This window comes from Nycticebus coucang, chromosome 8, assembly GCF_027406575.1.
Source record: "Nycticebus coucang isolate mNycCou1 chromosome 8, mNycCou1.pri, whole genome shotgun sequence".
Classification (NCBI taxonomy): domain Eukaryota; kingdom Metazoa; phylum Chordata; class Mammalia; order Primates; family Lorisidae; genus Nycticebus; species Nycticebus coucang.
The window spans coordinates 9313908-9335784 of record NC_069787.1 but is presented as its reverse complement, the minus strand read 5'-3'; the positions used below and the strand labels follow the sequence as shown (position 1 = coordinate 9335784).

General features: G+C 43.3%; 1 protein-coding gene across 2 annotated transcripts in view; it reads left to right on the top strand.

Annotated features, from left to right (window-relative positions):
- The window catches only part of TATDN2 (TatD DNase domain containing 2), a 46199-nt gene that overhangs the window by 6175 nt on the left and 18147 nt on the right, over positions 1-21877 (top strand). For both annotated transcript variants that reach the window (XR_008381828.1, XM_053600169.1), the window contains exon 3: positions 5523-6134. Coding sequence is in view for 1 of the 2 variants with exons in the window: in XM_053600169.1 (XP_053456144.1) it covers positions 5523-6134 (612 nt within the window). In the remaining variant the exon portion in view is untranslated. The remainder of the gene's footprint in view (positions 1-5522; positions 6135-21877) is intronic.

Below are 21877 nucleotides of genomic sequence, written 5' to 3'. Positions count from 1 at the left end.
CAGCTAACCACTGGGAAGTTCTTCACTGAATAGTTGACATCTGAGTTCTGATGGACAAGGAAGATCAAAGGACATCTCAGTGTGCCCAAAAGGTTTTAAGCTGAGGCATGCTGGTGTAGGATTTGCGAGTTTTAGAGCTCCTCTCGCACACTGGAGAGGAAGGCTAGGGAAAGAGAAGGCAGGCGCTGGCTGGGAACTGTTGGGATTGTTCAGTGGTGGAGGGGCTGGAGCCGCTCACCTAGCACTGTTGCCAGGAAGAACGAAATCTCCTTTTTGAAGCAGGCAGTTTCGCTCTTCTGCACTTTCTGTCCACATTCTGCCTACTCCTAACCTTTATTGCTTTTTGTCACCTGTTGAAACTCTTCCTCAGTGTCTTTGACTCCTGCAGCCTTTGATAGTGTTTCTATCATGTTCTTCATGTTTTCACTACTCTTCTCCCTTGGTTTCTAGGATTTTAGGGAGGACTTGCGTCTGAATCCTGTGTCTGCCACTCACAAGCTGTGTGGCAGTTTCCCTTTCTGTGAATGAGGAGTGATAGCTGTGGCAGCTTGGTAAATTGTCATTCCATATGAAAACATGAAGTATATTACTGTATTACTACCCTTTTTTTTCTTCCCCAACTATAGCTCTGGACTTCATAAATAGTGTTGGCTAACCCCTGGTCCATGGACTGAATATAGCCTGCTAGGTCTTCACTGTATATAACATTTTGGAAAATTCACATTAAGAATTTATGACTTTGGCCAGGCATGGGGGCTCACACCTATAATCTTAGCACTCTGGGAGGCTGAGGTGGGAGGATTGCTTCAGCTCAGGAGTTCAAGACCAGCCTGAGTAAGAGTGAGGCCCTGTCTCTACTAAGAAAAAAAATGGAAAAATTTAGCTGGGGCGGTGGCACATATCTACAGTTTCAGCTACTCGGGAGGCTGAGGCATGAAGATCTTGAACCTAGGTGTTTAAGGTTGCTGCGTGTTGGACTGATGCCACAGCACTCTAGCTGCAGCAACAGAGTGAGACTCTGTCACGTGCCTGCACACACAGAGTTTATGACCTCAGCCCAAATCCCTACCTGGAAGTCAAGACTTGCTGATGTCTGCCATTTTTCACTCTAACATATATTTTACTTATTTGCCCTGCTTTTCCTCTGTTTTTCCTTTCTCTCACCACTTAGAGATAAACTCTAGAGGCAGTTTTTTTTTTTTTTTTTTTTTTTTTTGAGACAGTCTCACCTTGTTGTCCTGGGTAGTGTACTGTGGTGTCATAGGTCACAGCAACCTTAAACTCATGGACTCAAGCGATTTGCTTGCCTCAGCCTCCCAAGTAGCTGGGACTATAGGTGCCCACCACAACACCCGGCTATTTATTTTTTTGGTTGTAGTTGTCGTTGTTTGATAGGCCTGGGCTGGATTCGAACCTGCCAGCTCTGGTGTATGTGGCTGGTGCTCTAGCTGCTGAGCTACAGGCGCCAAGCCAGGAGGGAGGTGTTTTGTATGATCCAGAATAGGCCTGCAGGCAGAGAAAGTGTCCAGTGAGTACTTGCTGAATGGATGAAAAAAATGCATTAAATTCAAGATTTCTGGTTTTACTTGGGAAAAACAAACAAACCCCCCCCCCCCCCAGCATCTGTAACTCTGGGTCTGTACTTCCCAGTGGCACCAGTGGGCTTGAAGTGAGGAGCAGAGCCCTTCTGAAGGAAGCTGCAGGTGTTCCTCAGTTGGCTTTAGGCCCCCCTTTTCCACATTGCCTTATACCTACTTAGCCTGCAGGAAGGGAGGGGGCAGAGGTGGAGAACCAGTCAGAGACTGGAGATGGGGCCTTGAAGGATTAGTAAGAGTTTGTCAGAAATAAAATGGAACAGAAACAAGAGGAAATAAGATCTGCTGATGACAGTGTGTAAGGGCATGATGGGCCCAGAATGGCAGGTGGTTGGTAGCAGGCAGAGAAATGGGCAATGGAGAAGTAGCTGGGGGGCGGTGCCTGTGGCTCAAAGGAGTAGGGCGCTGGCCCCATATGCCGGAGGTGGCAGGTTCAAACCCAGCCCCTGCCAAAAACTGCAAAAAAAAGAAGCAGCTGGATAGCTGGAGCTGTGACCTATAGGGCAAGCCTAGGGAGTTACCAAGTTTATTGTTAATTATTAGAATTTCTTAAATACAGAAAGGTATAATGAAAACAAAAATGGCCCATCATCTTCCCCAGATAATCTGTATAGACACATGAGGAAATTCAGAAAGTAAGAAAACTCAAAAGTTCAGAGAAGTTCAAAATGAAAGTAAAAGCTACCTTTTTTGTCCCCAGAGTTAGCAGCTACCAATAATTTGAGTATTTCTAGGAAGAAATATTACAGGCCTGTAATCCTAGTACTTTGAGAGGCCCAGGTGGGAGAATGGCTTGAGGCTAGCAGTTGAAGACCAGCCTGAGCAACATGCAAGACCATGTGTCTGCAAAAAAATGAGGAATTTTGCTGGCTATGAGTTGTAGTCCCAGCTACTCAGGAGACTGAGGTAAGAGGATTGCTTCAGCCTAAGAGTTTGAGGTTATAGTGAGCTATGATGATGCCACTGTATTCTAGCCCAGGCAGTAGCCCCGTTTCAAAAAAGACCCACAACAAATTATTACTGCTATACTATCATCTATTTTTGTGTATATTTCTAAAGGTTTAATGAATTTTTTCTTTTTTTTTTTTTTTGAGACAGAGCCTCACTTTGTGGCCCCCAGTAGTAGCCATGGGTTACAGCTCACAGCCACCTCAAACTCTTTGGCTCAAGCTATTCTCTTGCCTCAGTGTCTCAAGTAGCTGGGACTATAGGCGCCCACTACAATGCCTGGCTATTTTTAGGGGCAGAGTTTCACTCTGGCTCAGGGTGGTCTCCAACCTGTGCGGTCAGGCAGTCCACCTGCCTTGGCCTCCCAAAGTGAGGTTAAATGATTCTTTTTTTTTTTTTTTTTTTAGAGACAAGAGTCTCACTTTATGGCCCTCGGTAGAGTGCCGTGGCCTCACACAGCTCATAGCAACCTCCAACTCCTGGGCTTGAGTGATTCTCTTCCCTCAGCCTCCGGAGTAGCTGGGACTATAGGTGCCCGCCACAACGCCTGGCTATTTTTTTGTTGCAGTTTGGCCGGAGCCGGGTTTGAACCTGCCACCCTCAGTATATGGGGCCGGCGCCTTACCTACTGAGCCACAGGCACCGCCCGGGTTAAATGATTTTTTAAAAAATTTATGTTTTTTCTCTGGTCCTTGAGTCAGGATAATGTTTTATTTTTACTTTTTTTTAGATTTGGGCGCAGTACCCAAGCACATTGGTTAGGGTGCTGGCCACATACACTGAGGCTGGCTGGGTTTAAATCTGGCCCCGGCCAGCTAAAATAACTCTGATAACTGCAGCAAAAAACAGCCGGGCGTTGTAGCGGGCGCCTGTAGTCCCAGCTACTTGGGAGGCTGAGGCAAGACAATCACTGAAGCCCAAGAGTTTGAGGTGTCTGTGAGCTGTAATGCCATGGAACTGTTCCAAGGATGACATGGTGAGAGTGTCTCAAAAAACAACAAACTTTTTTTTTTGAGATTTGGGTTTCACTAGGTTTTCAAGTTAGAGTACAGTGATGTGATCATAGTTTGCTGTACCCTCAAATTCCTGGGCTTAAGCCATCCTTCTAGCTTAGCCTTCTGAGTAGCTGGGACTATAGGCATGTTCTACTACAACCAGCCAATTAAAACTTTTTTTTTTTTTTGTAGAGATGGGGGAGGATATTACTATGTTGCCTAGGTTGGTCTCAAAGTCTTGGCCTCAAGCAGTTCTCTCCTCTCGGTCTCCCAAAGTGCTAGGATTACAGGCATGAACTATTGCACCTGGTCTGAAAAAGAACAAATTTATTTATTTTTTTTTTGTAGAGACAGAGTCTCACTTTATGGCCCTCGGTAGAGTGCCGTGGTGTCACACAGCTCACAGCAACCTCCAACTCCTGGGCTTAAGCGATTCTCTTGCCTTAGCCTCCCGAGTAGCTTGGGACTACAGGCGCCCGCCACAACGCCCAGCTATTTTTTGGTTGCAGTTTGGCCGGGTCCAGGTTTGAACCCACCACCCTCGGTATATGGGGCCGGCGCCTTACCACTGAGCCATAAGCAAGATACTATGTGTTAGCTTGGCGCCTGTAGCCCACATGCACTGAGCTGGCGGGGTTGAGCCAGGGCCTGACCATCTAAATAACAATGACAAATGTAACAAAAAATAGCCCGGCTCTATTTTTAGTGAGACTCTGTCTCAGAAAAAAAAAAGAAGAAAGATACTATGTGCTTCTTGGAAGAAAAATGTCAAACTATACAAACTTACAAGAGCCTAAGTCTTTTTCCATTCCATATCCCAAAAATATCTTTTTAGGCTTTGTAAGTATATACATATAAAATGTTTTTGTCTTTTCAAAAGTGAGAATACCTTGTATTTGTTAGTCAGCTACTTTTTTTTTTTTTACTCCATTATGTAGCATGAACATTAGAGCAACCTTTCCTTTAAAAAAGCTGCAATGTTTTTAAAGGTATGTGACTATTCAACCTTTCCTTTATTTCTGGACATTCCTTGGGAAAGATTCTTTTCCTCATTAGAGGAAAAATATTATTGAGGTTGGTATGTGGAGTTTCCCTCCCTGAGTGTATTTACTTTTGAGAGGAATTTAATACTCACAGATTTAAAAAGTTTTGTTTTAGAGGCTGTAGAATGCATAGGGTAATGGTCTATTGCTTACAGAATGACTGGAGGACTTATAGAGTGTTATTACGCCAGGCTGCACTTAGACTGGATCAGAGTTTCTACAGCAAATTTTGCAGACAAATAATCTAGTTTTTTCCCTGTAGACTCCTGGAGTGAGTGAGTAGGGGAGGGAAATGAAGAAAGGGGCTGAGGCTTCATCTCTGACTATGAGGAGATTTAAGATTGGGAGGAGTTAGAGTCACTCGATTGACTTCAGTGCATTCCTTGGGAGCCTGAAACACTTTCCAACATCAAGGTTATGATTTGAGGGAAGATGTTTGCAGAGTACTTTTGAGGAGTTTGGGCAAAGTGAGAAGAATGCTGCACCGAAGATTTGGGAGATTGGGGTCCCTTGGGCCAGCCCTTCCCCTAACTGTGTCTTTAGGTTTCTTTGACTCTTAGATATGGGATTGGGCTAGCTGGTTTCTGAGGGATCTATTCAGTGGGAAAATACTGAGCTTCTGTTTTGCTCTTTTGTGTGCTCTAAAGTGTGTGCTAGTCCTTGCCTTTCTTGAGTTCACAGTCTAGTATAATTAAACTGTTAATTTCAGCTCATTATCCTACTGTATTAAGAGGATATCGTCTGATAAGTATAAGGTGACAGTAATCAGACCCTTTCTTGGTGGCACTTCTCAGTGGAGTGGGATGAAAACCACCACTTGGACAGGATCTTTGCCTTAGCCACTTTCCCTTTGTAGCCACCACTGAATTATAATTTGCCAAATGCTTCATGTATAAAATACTCTTGGAACAGTGTTTTCAAAATCTTTTTTTTTCTTCCAGGTTGATTCCAATGATAGTTCTCATAACTCAACAAATTCTGAATGTGCAGCTGAAGCTGAGGGTCAGAATGATACAACTGAGGAGCCAAACAAGCTCCAGACAAGGAAGAGGGATAGACTTCGAGACCAGGGCTCTACAATGATCTACCTGAAGGCTATTCAGGGCATCCTGGGGAAATCAATGCCAAAAAGGAAGGGAGAAGCCACCGCTAGGGCAAAACCAAGTATAGGAGAGCGTCCCAGCTGTGCAAAAGGACCTGTCAGGAGTGAAGGACCAGTGAGGAGTGAGGGACCGACCAGGAGTGGAGAAGGACCAGTCAGGGGTGGAGAAGGACCGACCAGGAGTGGAGAAGGACCAGTCAGGGGTGAAGGACCAGCCAGGAATGTCAAAGTCACAGCTCCTCAGAAGGAGAAAGAATCCGTCCCAGAGGTTGGAGTGAAGGAGGAAAAGACTGTGCCAGAGAGGAACAGCTTTTGCCACAGGAGAGTGGTTATGGACCCTGAGGAGAAATCCAGTGAGGAGCCACGTGGTAACCGAAGGACAGTCATTGACAAACAAACACCACCCCTAGAGTTTTTGGATGACTCTGACTCTCATTTAGAAATCCAAAAGGTGAGATAAGCTCATGCCACACATCTGGATTAAGCTCATGCCACACATCTGGATTAAGCTCATGCCACACATCTGGATTTTTAGTTCTCTTGATTAAGTATATTTAGTCTTTCTAGTTTGATTGTAATGTTTATTAATTAAAAGTAGTATTTTACTTAACCAGGATTCCAGGAAACAAATTGATTTTTTTTTTTTTTATAGTTCTTTTCTAATGTACATTTTAGAGTTATTTTATTTTTTAATTTTTTTTTTTTTTTTAGAGATAGAGTCTCACTTTATTGCCCTTGGTAGAGTGCGCTGGCATCACAGCTCATAGCAACTTCCAACTCCTCAGCCTCCCAAGTAGCTGGGACTATAGGTACCCGCCACAACACCCGGCTGTTTTTCTTTTTTTGTAGTTTGACTGGCCGGATTTGAACCTGCTACCCTTGGTATATGGGGCCAGCGCCCTACCCACTGAGCCACAGGTGCCGTCCTACATTTTAGAGTTATTGATAAATCTGTATTCAGTACCCTTTTTTTTTTTTTTTTTTTGAGACAGTCTCACTGTGTCACCCTTGGTAGAGTGCTGTGGCCTCACAGCTCACAGCACCCTCCAACTCTTGGGCTTAAGCGATTCTCTTGCCTCAGCCTCCCAAGTAGCTGGGACTACATGTGCTCACCACAATGCCCAGCTATTTTTTTGTTGCAGTTGACATTGTTGTTTTAGCTGGGCCGGGTTCGAACCCTCCACCTCCGTGTATGTGGCTGCTCCTCTGCTCCTTAAGCAGCCCCCCTCATCTTTTAGCTGTTTTTTTTTTTTTCCTGTTGCAAATGTTTGCATTTTTATTTTCCCTTTTTTTATTAAATCGTAACTGTGTACATTAATTAGCCGTTTTTTGTTTTGTTTTGTTTTTTTGAGACAGAGTCTCAAGCTGTCACCCTGGGTAGAGTGCTGTGGCATTACAGCTCAGAGCAACCTCAAACTCTTGGGCTTAAGCGATTCTCTTGCCTCAGCCTTCCAAGTAGCTGGGACTACAGGCACCCGCCACAACCCCCGGCTATTTTTTGTTGCAGTTGTTATTGTTGTTTAGCTGGCCTGGGCTGGGTTCAAACCCGCCAGCCTCTGTGTATGTGGCTGTTGCCCTAGCCACTGAGCTACAGGCGCTGAGCCAGCTCTTTTTTTTTTTTTTCAGGGACAAGACCTCTCTTTGTTGCCCAGGCTGGAGTGCAGTGACATAAGTCATATCTCACTGTAACTTCAAACTTCTGGGTTCAAGTAGTTCTCCTTCCTCAACCTCCCAGGTAGCTGGGACTACAGGTGCACAACACCATGCTATCTAATTTTTATTTTTTGGGAATATACGTTACCCAGGCTGGTCTTGAACTCTTGGCTTCAAATGATCCTTCTACCCTGGCCTCCCAAAGTGCTGGGATTATAGGTGTGAGCTATTGCATCCAGCCATAGCTCACTCTTTTAGTACTTATCTGTATATTTCTAAATGCTCTTTTGTATTTATTGGTTTTTTAGTTTTAGACTTTGAGGACATCCTGCTTGGGAAGATGAGAATTTAGTTTTCCATACTTCTTTTAGCAGCACCTGCATCCGTGGACACATTGACTTCTGCTTTCAGCAGCCTCCTATGTCTTTGTGATACCAGCTGAGTTCACCTAATACACTGATTTTATTTCCTTTCTTGTAAAACCTTAATTTTTTGAAGCTTATCATTACTGTGTTTTTTCCTTCAGTTTTCTCTCTACCTATTACTGATTCATCCCCAAACCACTAGAGTCATGAAATTCTTCTCAGTGCTCTTGAAATAAGTAATCTGTTCCCTTTTATTCCTTGGAGATGTCCCTCCTAAAGCCCTCTATTGTCCTTGTTGGGGTCAGGGCTGCTTGTTCTTAGGCGGGCTGACAGATGTCTTTCTAGAATCTTCCTTCACAACTGTCTGTGTTACGTCTTTTTCCTCCTGTATTCTGTGTCTTTTCGTGTTCTTCCTTGGGCTGATCTGACATTTTGGTGGAATACTTTTTCTAGTAGCTTTGAGAAAGAGTACATGGGAGGTATTATACTTTTTTTTTTTTTTTAAGAGGTAGAGCCTCACTCTGTCTCACAGCCTGGAGTGCAGTGGCCTCCCTGCAACTTCAAACTCTGTGGCTCCCAAGTAGCTGGAACTATAGGGATGTGCCGCTATGCTTGGCTAAGTAAAAAATTTTTTTGCAGAGATGAGGTCTTCCTAAATTGCCTAAGCTGGTTTTGAACTCTTGACTTCAGGCGATCCTCCCGCCTTAGCCTCCCAGAGTGCTGGAATTATAGGTGTGGGCCGCTGTGCCTGGCTGGGAGGTACTTTTTTTCTTTTGAAGATGTGTTTAAGATTGTGTTTATTTTACCCACACCCTTGATTACAAGTTTGGTTGGTTTTGGAATCCCAGACTGGAAATTGTTTTCGTTTGGGATTTTTGAAGGCATTGCTCCTTTGCCCTTTTTATTCTGCTTTTGTTGAGATATCTGAATTATTCTGATTTCTGAATCATGGTCTATGATTATTGTTTTTTTTCTCTCTCTGGAATCTTGTAGAATCTCTTTTATTAACAACTATCAGAAATTTCACAGTGTTATCAATTCTGTTGAGCATTGAATATTCTCTTTTTTTTGTAGAGACAGAGTCTCACTTTATGGCCCTCGGTAGAGTGCCATGGCATCCCACAGCTCACAGCAACCTCCAACTCCTGGGCTTAAGCGATTCTCTTGCCTCAGCCTCCCGAGTAGCTGGGACTACAGGCGCCCGCCACAACGCCCAGCTATTTTTTTGGTTGCAATTTGGCCGGGGCCGGGTTTGAACCCGCCACCCTCGGTATATGGGGCCAGTGCCTTACCGACTGAGCCACAGGCGCCGCCCTGAATATTCTCTTTTTATTCTAGAAACTCATATACCTTAGTTATGGGAGAATTTTGTGAATGATTTCATTGTGCTGGTGCTTTCTTCCTTTTCTTTGTTCTCTCTTCCTCTAGCTTTTATTATTTGGATGTTAGATTTCCAGAACTGGTCTTCTAATTTTATTGCCTTTCTTCCTTGTTTTTTTGAAACAGAGTCTTACTATGTTGCCCTGGGTAGAGTGCATGGCATTACAGCTCATAGCAACCTCCAACTCCTGGGCTCAAGCAATTCTGCCTCCGCCTCCCAAGTAGCTGGGACTATAGGCGCCCACCACAAGGCCTGGTTATTCTTTGGTTGCAGCCATCATTGTTGTTTGGCAGGCCCGGCTGGTTTCGAACCTGCCAGCTCAGGTATATGTGGCTGGCGCCTTAGCCCCTTGAGCCACAGGCGCCAAGCCTATATCCAATATATTGCATTACTTTGTAGATTTCCTCATTTTTAACTTTCAACTCAATTGTTTAGTTTTACTTTGATGTTGTCAAGTTTTACTATTTAAACTCTTGTTATTTTTTTCTTTTTTATAATATCTCTATTCTTGTTTTTTTTTTTTCCATTTTTTTTTTATTGTTAAATCATAGCTGTGTACATTAATGCGATCATGGGGCACCATACACTGGTTTTATAGACCGTTTGACACATTATCACACTGGGTAACATAGCCTTCCTGGCATTTTCTTAGTTAATGTGTTAAGCTCTGTTCTTGTTTTATCTTCTGTTGTATCTTTTAGGAAATTAATGGTAGGATTTTTGTTAATTTTCTTGAAGTTGTGTCTTTCTGTTTGTTTTGATCTCTTCCATGTTGGAGGCTGTCTTTATATGTCTAGTGATTTTTGGTTGTTGATTAAGAGTGAGAGGATTAAAAAAGGGTGGTAGCTCATTCCTGTAATCCTAGCACTCTGGGAGGCCAAGGTGGATGGATAGCTTGAGCTCACGAGTTCGAGACTAGCCTGAGCAAGAGTGAGACCCTGTCGCCTGTGGCTCAGTCGGTAAGGCGCCGGCCCCATATACTGAGGGTGGCGGGTTCAAACCCGGCCTCGGCTGAACTGCAACCAAAAAATAGCTGGGCGTTGTGGCGGGCACCTGTAGTCCCAGCTACTTGGGAGGCTGAGGCAAGAGAATCGCTTAAGCCCAGGAGTTGGAGGTTGCTGTGAGCTGTGTGATGCCACGGCACTCTACCGAGGGCCGTAAAGCGAGACTCTGTCTCTACAAAAAAAAAAAAAAAATAGAAAAATTGAGGCAAGAGGATCACTTGAGCCCAAGAGTTTTGAGGTTGCTGTGAGCTATGATGCTATGGTACTCTACCCAGGGCAACAGCTTGAGACTCTGTCTCAAAAAATAAAAAACAGTTATTTGGAAGCTCTGAGCTTGGAGGCTTTGGGCTTCACTTTAGGATGATAGTGCTGGGTCATTTATTGGGGAATATAACTCTCTTCCCCTCACCATGTACCTGTTTTTAGGTCTTTCCTTGAGGATTTGTCATGTTGCCTAGTAAGTTTTCCAGCCTCCTGCTTAGGACTGAATGTGTCTAGGGAAGAGGGTGGGCATCTATGCATGTGCTGAATCTTTCTCTTTTTGGCATCATACCAGTGCCCTCCATGAAGCCGACCAGGCATTATTCTGGAGAGCATCTGTTTTACTGTCTTCAAACCACTTAACTTCTCTGAGCACAGCCAGGAATCTAGGGATCTAACTTGTTCTTAACCAGCCTTCACCTTATTTCTAGAAGAACAGGACACTGCTAGTACCTGAGCTGTTTTGAGGTTCCTGGCTTCGGCCCCAGCCCTCTTGCTGTGTATTTGCATCCTCCACAGTGTGATTGTTTTTATAATCTCTTGTTCTTCTTGTTCTCATGTTTTTTTGTTTTGTTTTTTGTTTTTTATTGAGACAGTCTCACTTTGTCACCCTCTGTAGAGTGCTATGGTATTATAGCTCATAGCAACCTCAAACTCTTGGACTCAAGTGATTCTCTTGCCTCAACCTCCCTAGTTCCTGAGACTACACACGCCCGCCACAATGCCCGGCTATTTTTTTGTTTGTTTGTTTTGCATGTCTGGGCTGAGTTTGAACCCACTAGCCCTGGAGCATGTGGCCGGTGCCCTAACCACTGAGCTATGGGTGTCCAGCTTATTCTCATGTTTTTATTATTGTAGAGGTATTTGTTGGCTGTTTTCTGTTTTTTTTTTTTCTTTTTTCTTTTTTTCTGTTTTTTTTCTTGCTCTGCTTCCCAGGCTAGTCTTGCCTCAGCCTCCCAAGTAGCTTGGACTGTAGGTGCACACCACCATGCCTGGCTAATTTTTCTACCTTTTTTTTTTTTTTTTTTTTTTGAGTCTCAAGTTGTCACCCTGGGTAGAGTGCCATGGTGTCATAGCTCACAGCAACCTCCAACTCTTGGGCTTAAGCCAGTGGTTCTCAAACTTCCTAATGCCGTGGCCTTTTAATATAGTTCCTGTGGGTTGCAACCCACAGGTTTAGAACCGCTGACTTAAGCAATTCTCTTGCCTCAACCTCCCAAGTAGCTGAGACTACAGGTACCCGCCACAATGCCCGGCTATTTTTTGTTACATCTGTTGTTGTTGTTTAGCAGGCCAGGGTTGGGCTCGAACCCGCCAGCTTTGGTGTATGTGGCCACCACCCTACTCACTGAGCTACAGGCACCGAGCTTCTACAAAAAGTCTTGCTCTTGCTCAGGCTGGTCTTGAGCTCCTGGCCTCAAGCAGTCTACCCACTTTAGTTTCCAAAGTGCTAGGATTACAAGTGTAAGCCACTAAACCCAGCCTGCTGTTTTTTAGATTCTTTAGGTTTTTTTTAAAAAATTAATTTATTGGGCAGCGCCTGTGGCTCAAGGAGTAGGGCACTGGTCCCATATGCCGGAGGTGGTGGGTTCAAACCTAGCCCCGGCCAAAAACAAAAACAAACAAACAAAAAAAATTAATTTATTTATTAAGGTGGAGTCTCACTCTGTTGCCTTAGGTAGAGGGCTGTGGCTTCATTATAGCTCACAGAGAGATTTATTAGTTTTAATGGGGTTTTAGGAAAGAGTAAAATAAGATGAATTTGTTCAATCCATCTTTGCCCAGAAAGTTCTAGATAATTTTTTTCATGATTTATTTCTTTGATAATTTCTTCACTATTTCTGTCTTCTTTTTCTGGAATGCCTACTAATTTTGTGTTTGATTTTTCTAGATGGATGTTCTAATATTCTTTTTTCTCCAATGTGTTTTTTTGTTTTTTTTTTTTCTGAGAATCTCACTTTGTCGCCCTCTGTAGAATGCTGTGGCCTTATAGCTCACAGCAGCTTCAAACTCTCAGGCTCAAGCAATTCCCTTGCCTCAGATTCCTGAGTAGCTGGGACTACAGCCACCTGCCACAATGCTTGGCTATTTTTAGAGACAAGGCTGATCTTGAAACTGTGAGCTCAGGCAATCCACCGCCTTGGCTTCCCAAGTGCTAGGATTACAGGTGCAAGCTGCTGGGCCCAGCCAGTGTATCTTCCTTTTTAATTCTTTAATTTTCTGGAAAGTTTCTTCAACTTCATCTTCTAACATTTCTGTTCAGTTTATTATGTGTGCTAAAATTTCTAATTTCCAAAAAAATTTTTATTTCTTCTTCTTTTTTTATTTTGAGACAGTCTCACTTTGTTCTCCAGGCTAGTGTGCCAAGGCATCAGCCTAGCTCACAGCAACCTCAAACTCCTGGGTCAAATGATCCTCCTGCCTCAGCCTCCTGAGTAGCTGGGACTACAGGCGCCTGCCACAATGCCTGGCTGAATTTTTTTTTTTTTTTTTTTTTTTTTAAAGCAATCTTGTTCAGGCTGGTCTCTAACTCCTGAGCTCAAGTGATCTCCCGCCTTGGGCTCCCTAGGGAGTGCTAGGATTCCAGGCATGAGCCACCCCTGATTGGCCTCCAAAAGTTTTCTTGTTTTGTTTTGTTTTTTGAGACAGTCTCACTTTGTCGCCTTGGATAGAGTGCTGTGGCATCATAGCTCACAGCCACCTCAAACTCTTGGGTTCAAGTGATGCTCTTGCCTCAGTTTTTCATTTTTAGTAGAGACGGGGGTCTCACTCTTGCTCAGGCTGGTCTCAAACTCCTGAGTGCTCAAGCAATCCACCCACCTCGTCCTCCCAGAATGCTAGGATTACAAGTGGCAGCCAAGGTGCCCAGACTTTTTTTCTTGTTCTTTAAGTGTCTTTCTTTCCCCGTTTGAGACAGGGTTTCACTCTGTTACCTGGGCAGTAGTATAGTGGCATCATCATAACTTACTGAAACCTCAAACTCCTGGGCTTGGGTGATAATCTCACCTCAGCTTTCTAAGTAGCTGGGACTACTCACGTGGGTTGCCATACCCAGATAATTTTTGTATTTTTTGTAGCGATGGGGTCTCACTATGTCGAGACCTGACCTTAAGTGATCATTCTAAAGTGCTGGAATTATAGGCTTGAACCACTGCACCTGGCCTCAATATATATATATTTTAAATAGTTTTCTGTTCTTGTTTCATGATTATAATTGCTTGATTTTGCTCTTTAAGGCTATCAATAATAAGACTCGGTGCCTGTGGCTCAAGTGGGTAAGGCGCCAGCCACATACACCTGGCGGATTTCAATCCAGCCTGGGCCCACTAAACAACAATGACGACTGCAACCAAAAAATAGCTGGGTGTTGTGGCAGGCGCCTGCCCCAGCTAATTGGGAGGCAGAGGCAGGAAAATTGCATGAGCCCAGGAGCTGAAGGTTGCTGTGAGCTGTGATGCTGCAGCACTGTATGACAGCTTGAGGCTCTGTCTCAAAAAAAAAAAAAAAAGATATCAGTAATAGTTTGGGTATTTTTTTCCCCCTTGTTTGGCTTCTTGTGTTCCCTTAATTGTTTCATTAGTGTTCCTTTTTTATTTCTATTTCTTTTCATCTCTGCTTTTTGTTTTTATGAATTATTAAGGTGACTATGTATGATGCTTATACGTACTTTTCTTCCCACTTTGGCAAACTTAATTTCTGAGAACACTGTTTTTTGGTCTTTGAGTGTTCTTCTCTTAAAACTTCCTGTTTTGGGGTTTTTATACCCCTCCCTCAACTATTAATTAATAGGTTTGAAGTTATCTTCTTTTTCTGTTACTTTTCCTCTGTGTTTCTTTTTTCTCGCCCTAAATGTTGGTAGGGTTCTCCTCAGAATTCCTGGCTATCCATTCATTAAAAAAACAAAAAACTTTTTCACACTTTATTAAGCATCAGAATACCCATTCATATTTAAAGATGAAACAGTAAAATCTGTTTGAACCTTCTGTGTAGGTGATGAGCTTCTCAATTGGGAACCTTTAGCATGGAGTGTTGACTTCAGGTTATTTTGTGGGGTCCCTGAGTAGATCGGAAGCTTGATCTTCAGAGGCTGGTCAGCTTCTCCTGGGAGAAATCCTGTGGTCCTCTGACCAAGAGGCACACACTGGGCTCAGGTATTCTGGGAGTCAGGCTAGGGAGTGCCTGGGTTTCCTATATAACCCAAGGGTGCTTCCCCTTGACTGTTTTTGTTGTCCCTGATTATTCTACAGTCTCCTTGGTTTAACTTTTCCAAGCATGAACCCTTGTCTCGGACGGGGAAAGGGCTGCCCCATCTGCACAGGTTGGGAGCAGTTATGTGGGGATCTTAATTTCACAGACTTACAACTGATTTTTCTGTTTTCATCTCTAATTTTACCCATTTTGAGATGTCTGGCACCTCCAGTTCCTGAATCTTTCTGGGGTCCCGTAGTCTGTTCTGCTTTTTCTCATTGTAGGCTTAGTTTTTGGCCATCTCTCTTCTGCTTAGTCAGTAATCATTCATCTATTTGTTTTGAGCACCCAATTTTTGCCCCCCCCCCCAATAAATCCTGAATAACATTCAATTTTTTTTTTTTTGAGACAGAGCCTCAAGCTGTTGCCCTGGGTAGAGTGCTGTGGCATCACAGCTCACAGCAACCTCCAACTCCTGGGCTCAAGTGATTCTCCTGCCTCCGCCTCCCAAGTAGCTGGGACTACAGGCACCCACCACAACGCTCGGCTTTTTTTTGGTTGTAGTTGTCATTGTTGTTTGGTGGGCCCAGGCTGTATTCAAACCCGCCACCTCAGGTGTATGTGGCTGGTGCCTTAGCTTCTTGAGCCACAGGCGCCAAGCCAGCATTCAGTTTTTATTTAATTTGCTTTGCTATTTTACTTTCTTCTATTACAGTGGTTCTTTTTTTTTTAATTACAGTGGTTCTTAACCTTCCTAATGCTGCAGCCCTTTAATACATTCCTCTGGGTCACAACCCACAGGCTGAGAACCGCTGCCCTAGTAGATTATGCCTTTTTAAATCTATGTTGTGTAATTTTAGAAGTGTTTTGGGTGGGAAGGGCAAAAGCCACACATGCTATATATAATTGGAAATCCTTGTGTAAAATAGTTTGTTGTTTTTTGATTTTTCAGCTTAAAGACCAGAAAATATGATTTACTGTATTCTTTTTTATTTTTATTTTTTGAGACAGAGTCTTATTATGTTGTCTTTGGTAGAGTGCTGTGATGTCACAGCTCACAGTAACCTCCAACTCTTGGGCTTGAGCGATTTCTTGCCTCACCCTCCCAAGTAGCTGGGTCTACAGGTGCCTGCCACAGTGCCTGGCTACTTTTTGGTTGCAGCTGTCATTTTTGTTTACCAGGTCTGGGCCGGGCTTGCACCTGCCAGCTTCGGTGTATGTAGCCGGTGCCCTACTCACTGAGCTATAGGCGCTGAGCCAATTTATTGTATTTTTGTTATGTTCGGCCACAGTCGAGAACAGAATCTAGTCCAGAATATCACACATCCAGGGCATAGGACCAATAGGGACTATTTTGGTATGAACAAAAGGGTCTAGCAGGGTCTTGGTGTTTGGATGGCGATGAAGTCTTAGATCCATTGAGAGGCAAGTTCTAGATGGCCCATGTAGTTCAACAGCTATACCAGCATCCTCAACACCTGTACCAGCGTCCTCAGCTGTTGTGACATTTCACGTTTCTGCTCTTGTGGCCTTTAAGTGTGTATGAGCAAGTTGATTACATGGATCTCTGTTTCATCTTGTTTTATGTTTCAGCCTGGCCATTCACTGAATCCTCCACTTGGCAATCATGGGGCAGAGGTTTCTATGGAAAAAGAGAAAAAAGCTACAGTTAGTTTGCTATAATGATGGTATGTGCAGAGGTCAGATGTTATGGATTGTTGGCGGAATCTGAGCATTGATAAAAAGTGGGTTTGTGGGCGGCGCCTGTGGCTCTGGGCAGGGCGCCAGCCCCATATATTGAGGGTGGCGGGTTCAAATCCAGCCCTGGCCAAACTGCAACAAAAAATAGCTGGGTGTTGTGGCGGGTGCTTGTAGCCCAGCTACATGGGAGGCTGAGGCAAGGGAATCCCCTAAGCCCAGGAACTGGAGGTTGCTGTGAACTGTGTGATGCCACGGCACTCTGCCAAGGGCAACAAAGTGAAACTCTGTCTCTTTAAAAAAAAAAAAAAAAAAGTGAGTTTGTAACCTAATTTTCCCACTGAATATTTAGAGGGTGTGTTTTCTGTCCGTGGTTCTCAGCCTTGCTAATGCTGCGGCCCTTTAATACAGTTTCTGTGGGTAGTGACCCACAGGTTGAGAATCCCTGATACAGATCATCATGTTTGGCTGCCTCAGTTTTCAGTGTATGGGGGAACTTGCAAAAATTATACCCAAACTTCTTTTATAAGCCTAGTCATTTAATTTAGGTTGTCTGTGTTAGGACTCTATTTGGAGGTCAGCACATGAATGTGGGGATAAGACCATGTGGGTTCAATCCTGGCTCTGCCACCTGAATGTGATCTTGAGATAATCACTTTACCTCTTTGAAACCTAGTTTCTTCCTGTGTATGAAAAGGAATAGTTCAGGCCAGGCATGATGGCTCATGCCTCTTATCCTAGCACTCTGGAAGGCTCAGGTAGGAGGATACCTTGGGCTCAGAAGTTGGAGACCAGCCTAAGCAAGAGGGAGATTCTAGCCCCTACTAAACATTGCAAAAATTAGCTGGGCATTGTGGCAGGTACCTGTAGTTCCAGCTACTCAGGAGGCTGAGACAGGAGGATCACTTATACCAAGGAGTTTGAAGTTGCTGTCCAGGCTAATGGCATGGCACTCTAGCCTAAGAAACAGAATGAAATTCTATCTGAAAAAAAGGGATAGTTCTTCAAGTGTTATCATAATTAAAAAACTGATGTGGAGGTATGGAGCCTGTAGCTCAGTGGCTAGGGTGACAGCCACATACACTGGAGCTGGGGGGTTTGAATCCAGCCCAGGCCTGCTAAACAACAATGACAACTGCAACCAAAAAGTAGCTGGGTGTTGTGGCAGGCTACAATGCTTAAGAGACTCGCTTAAGCCCAAAAGTTTGAGGTTGCCGTGAGCTGTGACGCTACAGCACTCTACCGAGGGTGAAAAGTGAGACTCTGTCTTAAGGAAAAAAAAAACAACCACCACCAAATGTGAGGTTAGCAAATGTAAATATTTAGGGTTTATGGGCTATAGGGCCTCTGTTGCAGCTACTCTGAAAGTTGCAATAGATAGTATATAAATGAATGGGGCTATGTTCCATATAAAATTTGCATTGGATTTGCCTTATGGACCCATAGTATGCTGAACCGTGAATTAACACATGAAAACACTTTCTCAGTTCCTAGTAAGTAGTAGACTACCAATGTAAATGTAACTTTAAATTTTATCTTATGGACTGGAATCCACTAAGGCAATCTTTTTTTTTTTGGAGACAGAGTCTTACTCTGTCACCCTGGGTAGAGTGCCCTTGTATCATAGCTCACAGCAACCTCAAACTCTTGGGCTTAAGTAATCCTCTTGCCTCAATCTTCTGAGTCTCTGGACTACAGGCATATCCACCATGCCTGGCTAGTTTTTCCATTTCTTTTGGTAGGAACAGGGTCTCACTGTTGGTCAGTCTGGAGCAGGTCTTAAGCTATTGACTTAAAATCAACAGGTCTGGAACTCCTGAGCTCAGACAGCTCTCCTGCCTTGGCCTCCCAGAGTGCTGGGATTACAGGTGTCAGCCATCATGCTCAGCCTAAGGCAGTCTTGAAGATAGGCAGTCTCCTGTGTTTTCAGAAAGAAAACCTAAAATCTTTTCTTTTTTTTTTTTTTTAAATTAAATTTAATTTTATATATATTTTTATTGTTAAATCATAGCTGTGTACATTACTGCAATCAAGGGGTACAATGTGCTGGTTTCATATACAATCTGAAATATTCTCATCAAACTGTTCAACGTAGGATCTGTATTTTTGCATCAATATTCATTAGTGATATTGGTCCATAATTTTCTTTTCTTGTTGGGTCTTTCGCTGGTTTAGGGATCAAGGTGATGTTTGCTTCGTAGAATGTGTTGGGTAATATTCCTTCTTTTTCTATATTTTGGAAGAGGTTTAGTAATATAGGTACTAGTTCTTCTTTAAAGGTTCGGTAGAATTCTGACGTAAAGCCATCTGGTCCTGGGCTTTTCTTTTTAGGGAGATTTTGTATAGTTGATGGCTATTTCAGAACTTGATATAAGCCTGTTCAACATTTCCACTTTGTTCTGGCTAAGTCTGGGTAGGTGGCGTACTTCCAATTATTGGTCAATTTCTTTCAGATTTCATATTTCTGACAGTAAAGTTTCTTGTAATATTTGTTAAGGATTTTTTGAATTTCTGAGGGATCTGTTGTTATTTCATCATTACCATTTCTGATTGATGAGATTAGAGATTTTACTCTAGTTTTCCTGTTTTGGTTGGCCAAAGGTTTATCTATTTTATTGATCTTTTCAGAAAACCAACTTTTGGATTTATTGATCTGTTGTATAATTCTTTTGTTTTCAATTTCATTTAAGTCTGCTCTGATTTTGGTTATTTCTTTTCTTCTGCTGGGTTTGGGGTTGGAATGTTCTTTCTTCTCCAGTTGCTTGAGTTGTCCCATTAAGTTATTAACTTCCTCTCTTTCTGTTTTCTTGAGGAAGGCTTGCAGTGCTATAAATTTTCCTCTCAGGACTGCCTTTGCAGTATCCCAGAGGTTCTGATAATTTGTGTCTTCATTATTGTTTTGTTCCAAAAATTTGATGATTTCCTTCTTAATCTCATCTATAACCCATCTATCCTTCAGTATAAGGTTATTTAACGTCCATGTTCTTGTATGGGTACGCAGGTTCCTGTTGTTACTGAGTTCAACTTTTATTCCATGATGGTCTGAGAAGATGCAAGGGATCATTTCTATTTTTTTTAATTTACTGAGGTTAGATTTGTGGCCTAGGATGTGCTCGATTTTGGCGTATGTTCCGTGGGCTGATGAGAAGAAAGTGTATTCAGTTTTTTGGGGATTAAATGTTCTGTAGATGTCTGTTAGGTCCAGATGTTGAATGGTTAAGATTAAATCTTGAATTTCTTTGCTTAGCTTCTTTTTGGAGGATCTATCTAGCACTGCTAAAGGGGTGTTAAAAATCTCCAACTACTATAGAACTGGAGGAAATCGAGTTGTTCATGTCTGTTAGAGTCTCTCTTATAAATTGAGGTGCATTCTGGTTGGGTGTGTAAATATTAATAATTGAAATCTCATCATATTCAGTATTACCTTTAACAAATATGAAGTATCCATCCTTATCCTTCCTTATTTTGGTTGGTTTAAAGCTATTGCATCTGCGAATAGGATTGCAATGCCTGCTTTTTTCTGCTTTCCATTTGCCTGGAGTATAGATGACCATCCCTTTACCTTGAGCCTATATTTGTCTTTTAATGTAAGATGAGATCCTTGTATGCAGCAGATATCTGGCTTGAGTTTTCATATCCAGTCAGCCAACCTGTGCTGCTTTAGAGGACAATTTAAATCATTCACATTAATTGAGAATACTGATAAGCCTTTCGAGAGTCCAGTGAACATTTTTAATCCTTTTGCTACTGTGGAAGTTGGAATTTGATCAAAATTTTCTGGGTGGGTTTACTTTTGTGGTGGAGGATTACACTGATCTTTATGGAGGATAGGTCTGAGAATATCCTGGAGAGCTGGTTTAGTTATGGCATATTTCTTCAACATGTGAATGTCATTAAAGTATTTAATTTTTCCATCATAAATGAAACTCAGTTTAGCTGGGTACAGGATCCTGGGTTGAAAGTTATTTTGTTTTAAGAGCTTAAAAGTCGATGACCATCCTCTTCTAGCTTGAAAGGTTTAAGGAGTGAGATCTACAGTTACTCTAATATTCTTCCCCTTGTAGGTAATGGTTTTCTTTTGTCTGGCTGCTTTCAGAATTTTCTCCTTCATATTAACTTTAGTGAAATTGATTATGATGTGTCTGGGGGATGTCTTATTTGGGTTGAGTCGTGCTGGAGTTCTGAAACTGTCTGCTGTCTGAATTTCAGAATCTCTTGGCATGTCTGGAAAGTTCTCCTTCATAATCTCATGGAGAAGAGACTCTGTGCCTTGTGAAGCTACTTTGTCACTTTCGGGGATCCCTATAAGACGAATATTGCTTTTCTTTGAATTATCCCAGAGCTCTCTGAGAGAGTGATCTATTTTTGCCCTCCATTTCTCATCCTCTTTGAGAGTTTGGGAGCATTCGAAAGCTTTGTCTTCAATGTCAGAAATCCTTTCTTCTGCTTGCTCCATTCTGTTACTGAGGGATTCTACTGTGTTTCTCAGATCTTTGAGGGCTGCAGCTTCTTGTCTCAATGTGTCAAAAATCTTTGGTCATTTGGTCTTTGAATTCGTTGAATTCTTGAGACATCTTTTGGGTTACTGCTTGGAATTCTAATTCCATCTTATTTGCTATCCAGATTCTGAATTCGATTTCTGACATCTCAGCTATTTGTTTGTGCATGGGATCTTGTGCTGTGTCTGCCCCATTGTTTCTTGGGGGAGTTGATCTTCTCTGATTATTCATATTGCCAGAGTATTTCCGTTGATTTCACCTCATGATTGTTTTTCACCGTTGTGTCTGGCTGTCCTCAGAGTTGGGGAAGTGTCTCTCCAAGATTAGACTCTAGCGGGATCACTCTGTTGTTGCTGGATCTTTGTAGGGAGTGACCCTGTGTAGCTCCTCTGGGGCTGCCCCAGCCAGGGAGTTCTGGTTGTGGGAGCAGCTCCGGAGTGTGACACACCCAGATCCAGCAACAGGGCAGGGGGTGGTGCACAGGGTTCTGGGAGTGCCTGGTGCCCAGTGACTTTGGCACAGAGGGCCCAAGGCTCCAGCAGTCTCTGGCCAGGAGAAGAGCTCCACACAGAGGCAGGGAGGGCTCCGGAGGGCACGCGGCTACCGGAGTCCCTGGCCAGACAAGCGGCCGGTGTGGAGGCAGGGAGGGTACAGGAGGGAGGACGTGGGGTGGCGCGGCTCTCGGAGTTCCTAGTTAGGGCGTGCAGAGGCCTGGCGGGCACAGCTCTTACCGAGGTCCAGGTGGATGCTGATCGTAGGTCGTGGTGCTCTTCTCGTCCCGGCGGGCGCTGATTGCGGGTCGCGGTGCAGCTCTTAGGGAGGTCTGGGCGGGCCAATATTCCCCTGTCTCTAAGTCAGCTGTAGAGTGCTCCACCTCCCACCTACTTGTTAACATGCAAGGTGCAGCCGGCTTTGTATTTCCCTCCCTCCTCCTCTGCAGCCGCCCGGTCCACAGCCCTAAAATCTTTTCTTGGCCAACTTGACTATATAAACTTCTCAAGGACTTAGATTACATAAACGTAAGCATTTCTGGTTACCAGTTTCCCTAACTCTGCCATTTGCTTATCTAGTGAATGATTAAATTTGTTTCATGATTGTTTTAGTTTGTTTGAAGCAGGATCCATATAAGAACCATATGTGGTATT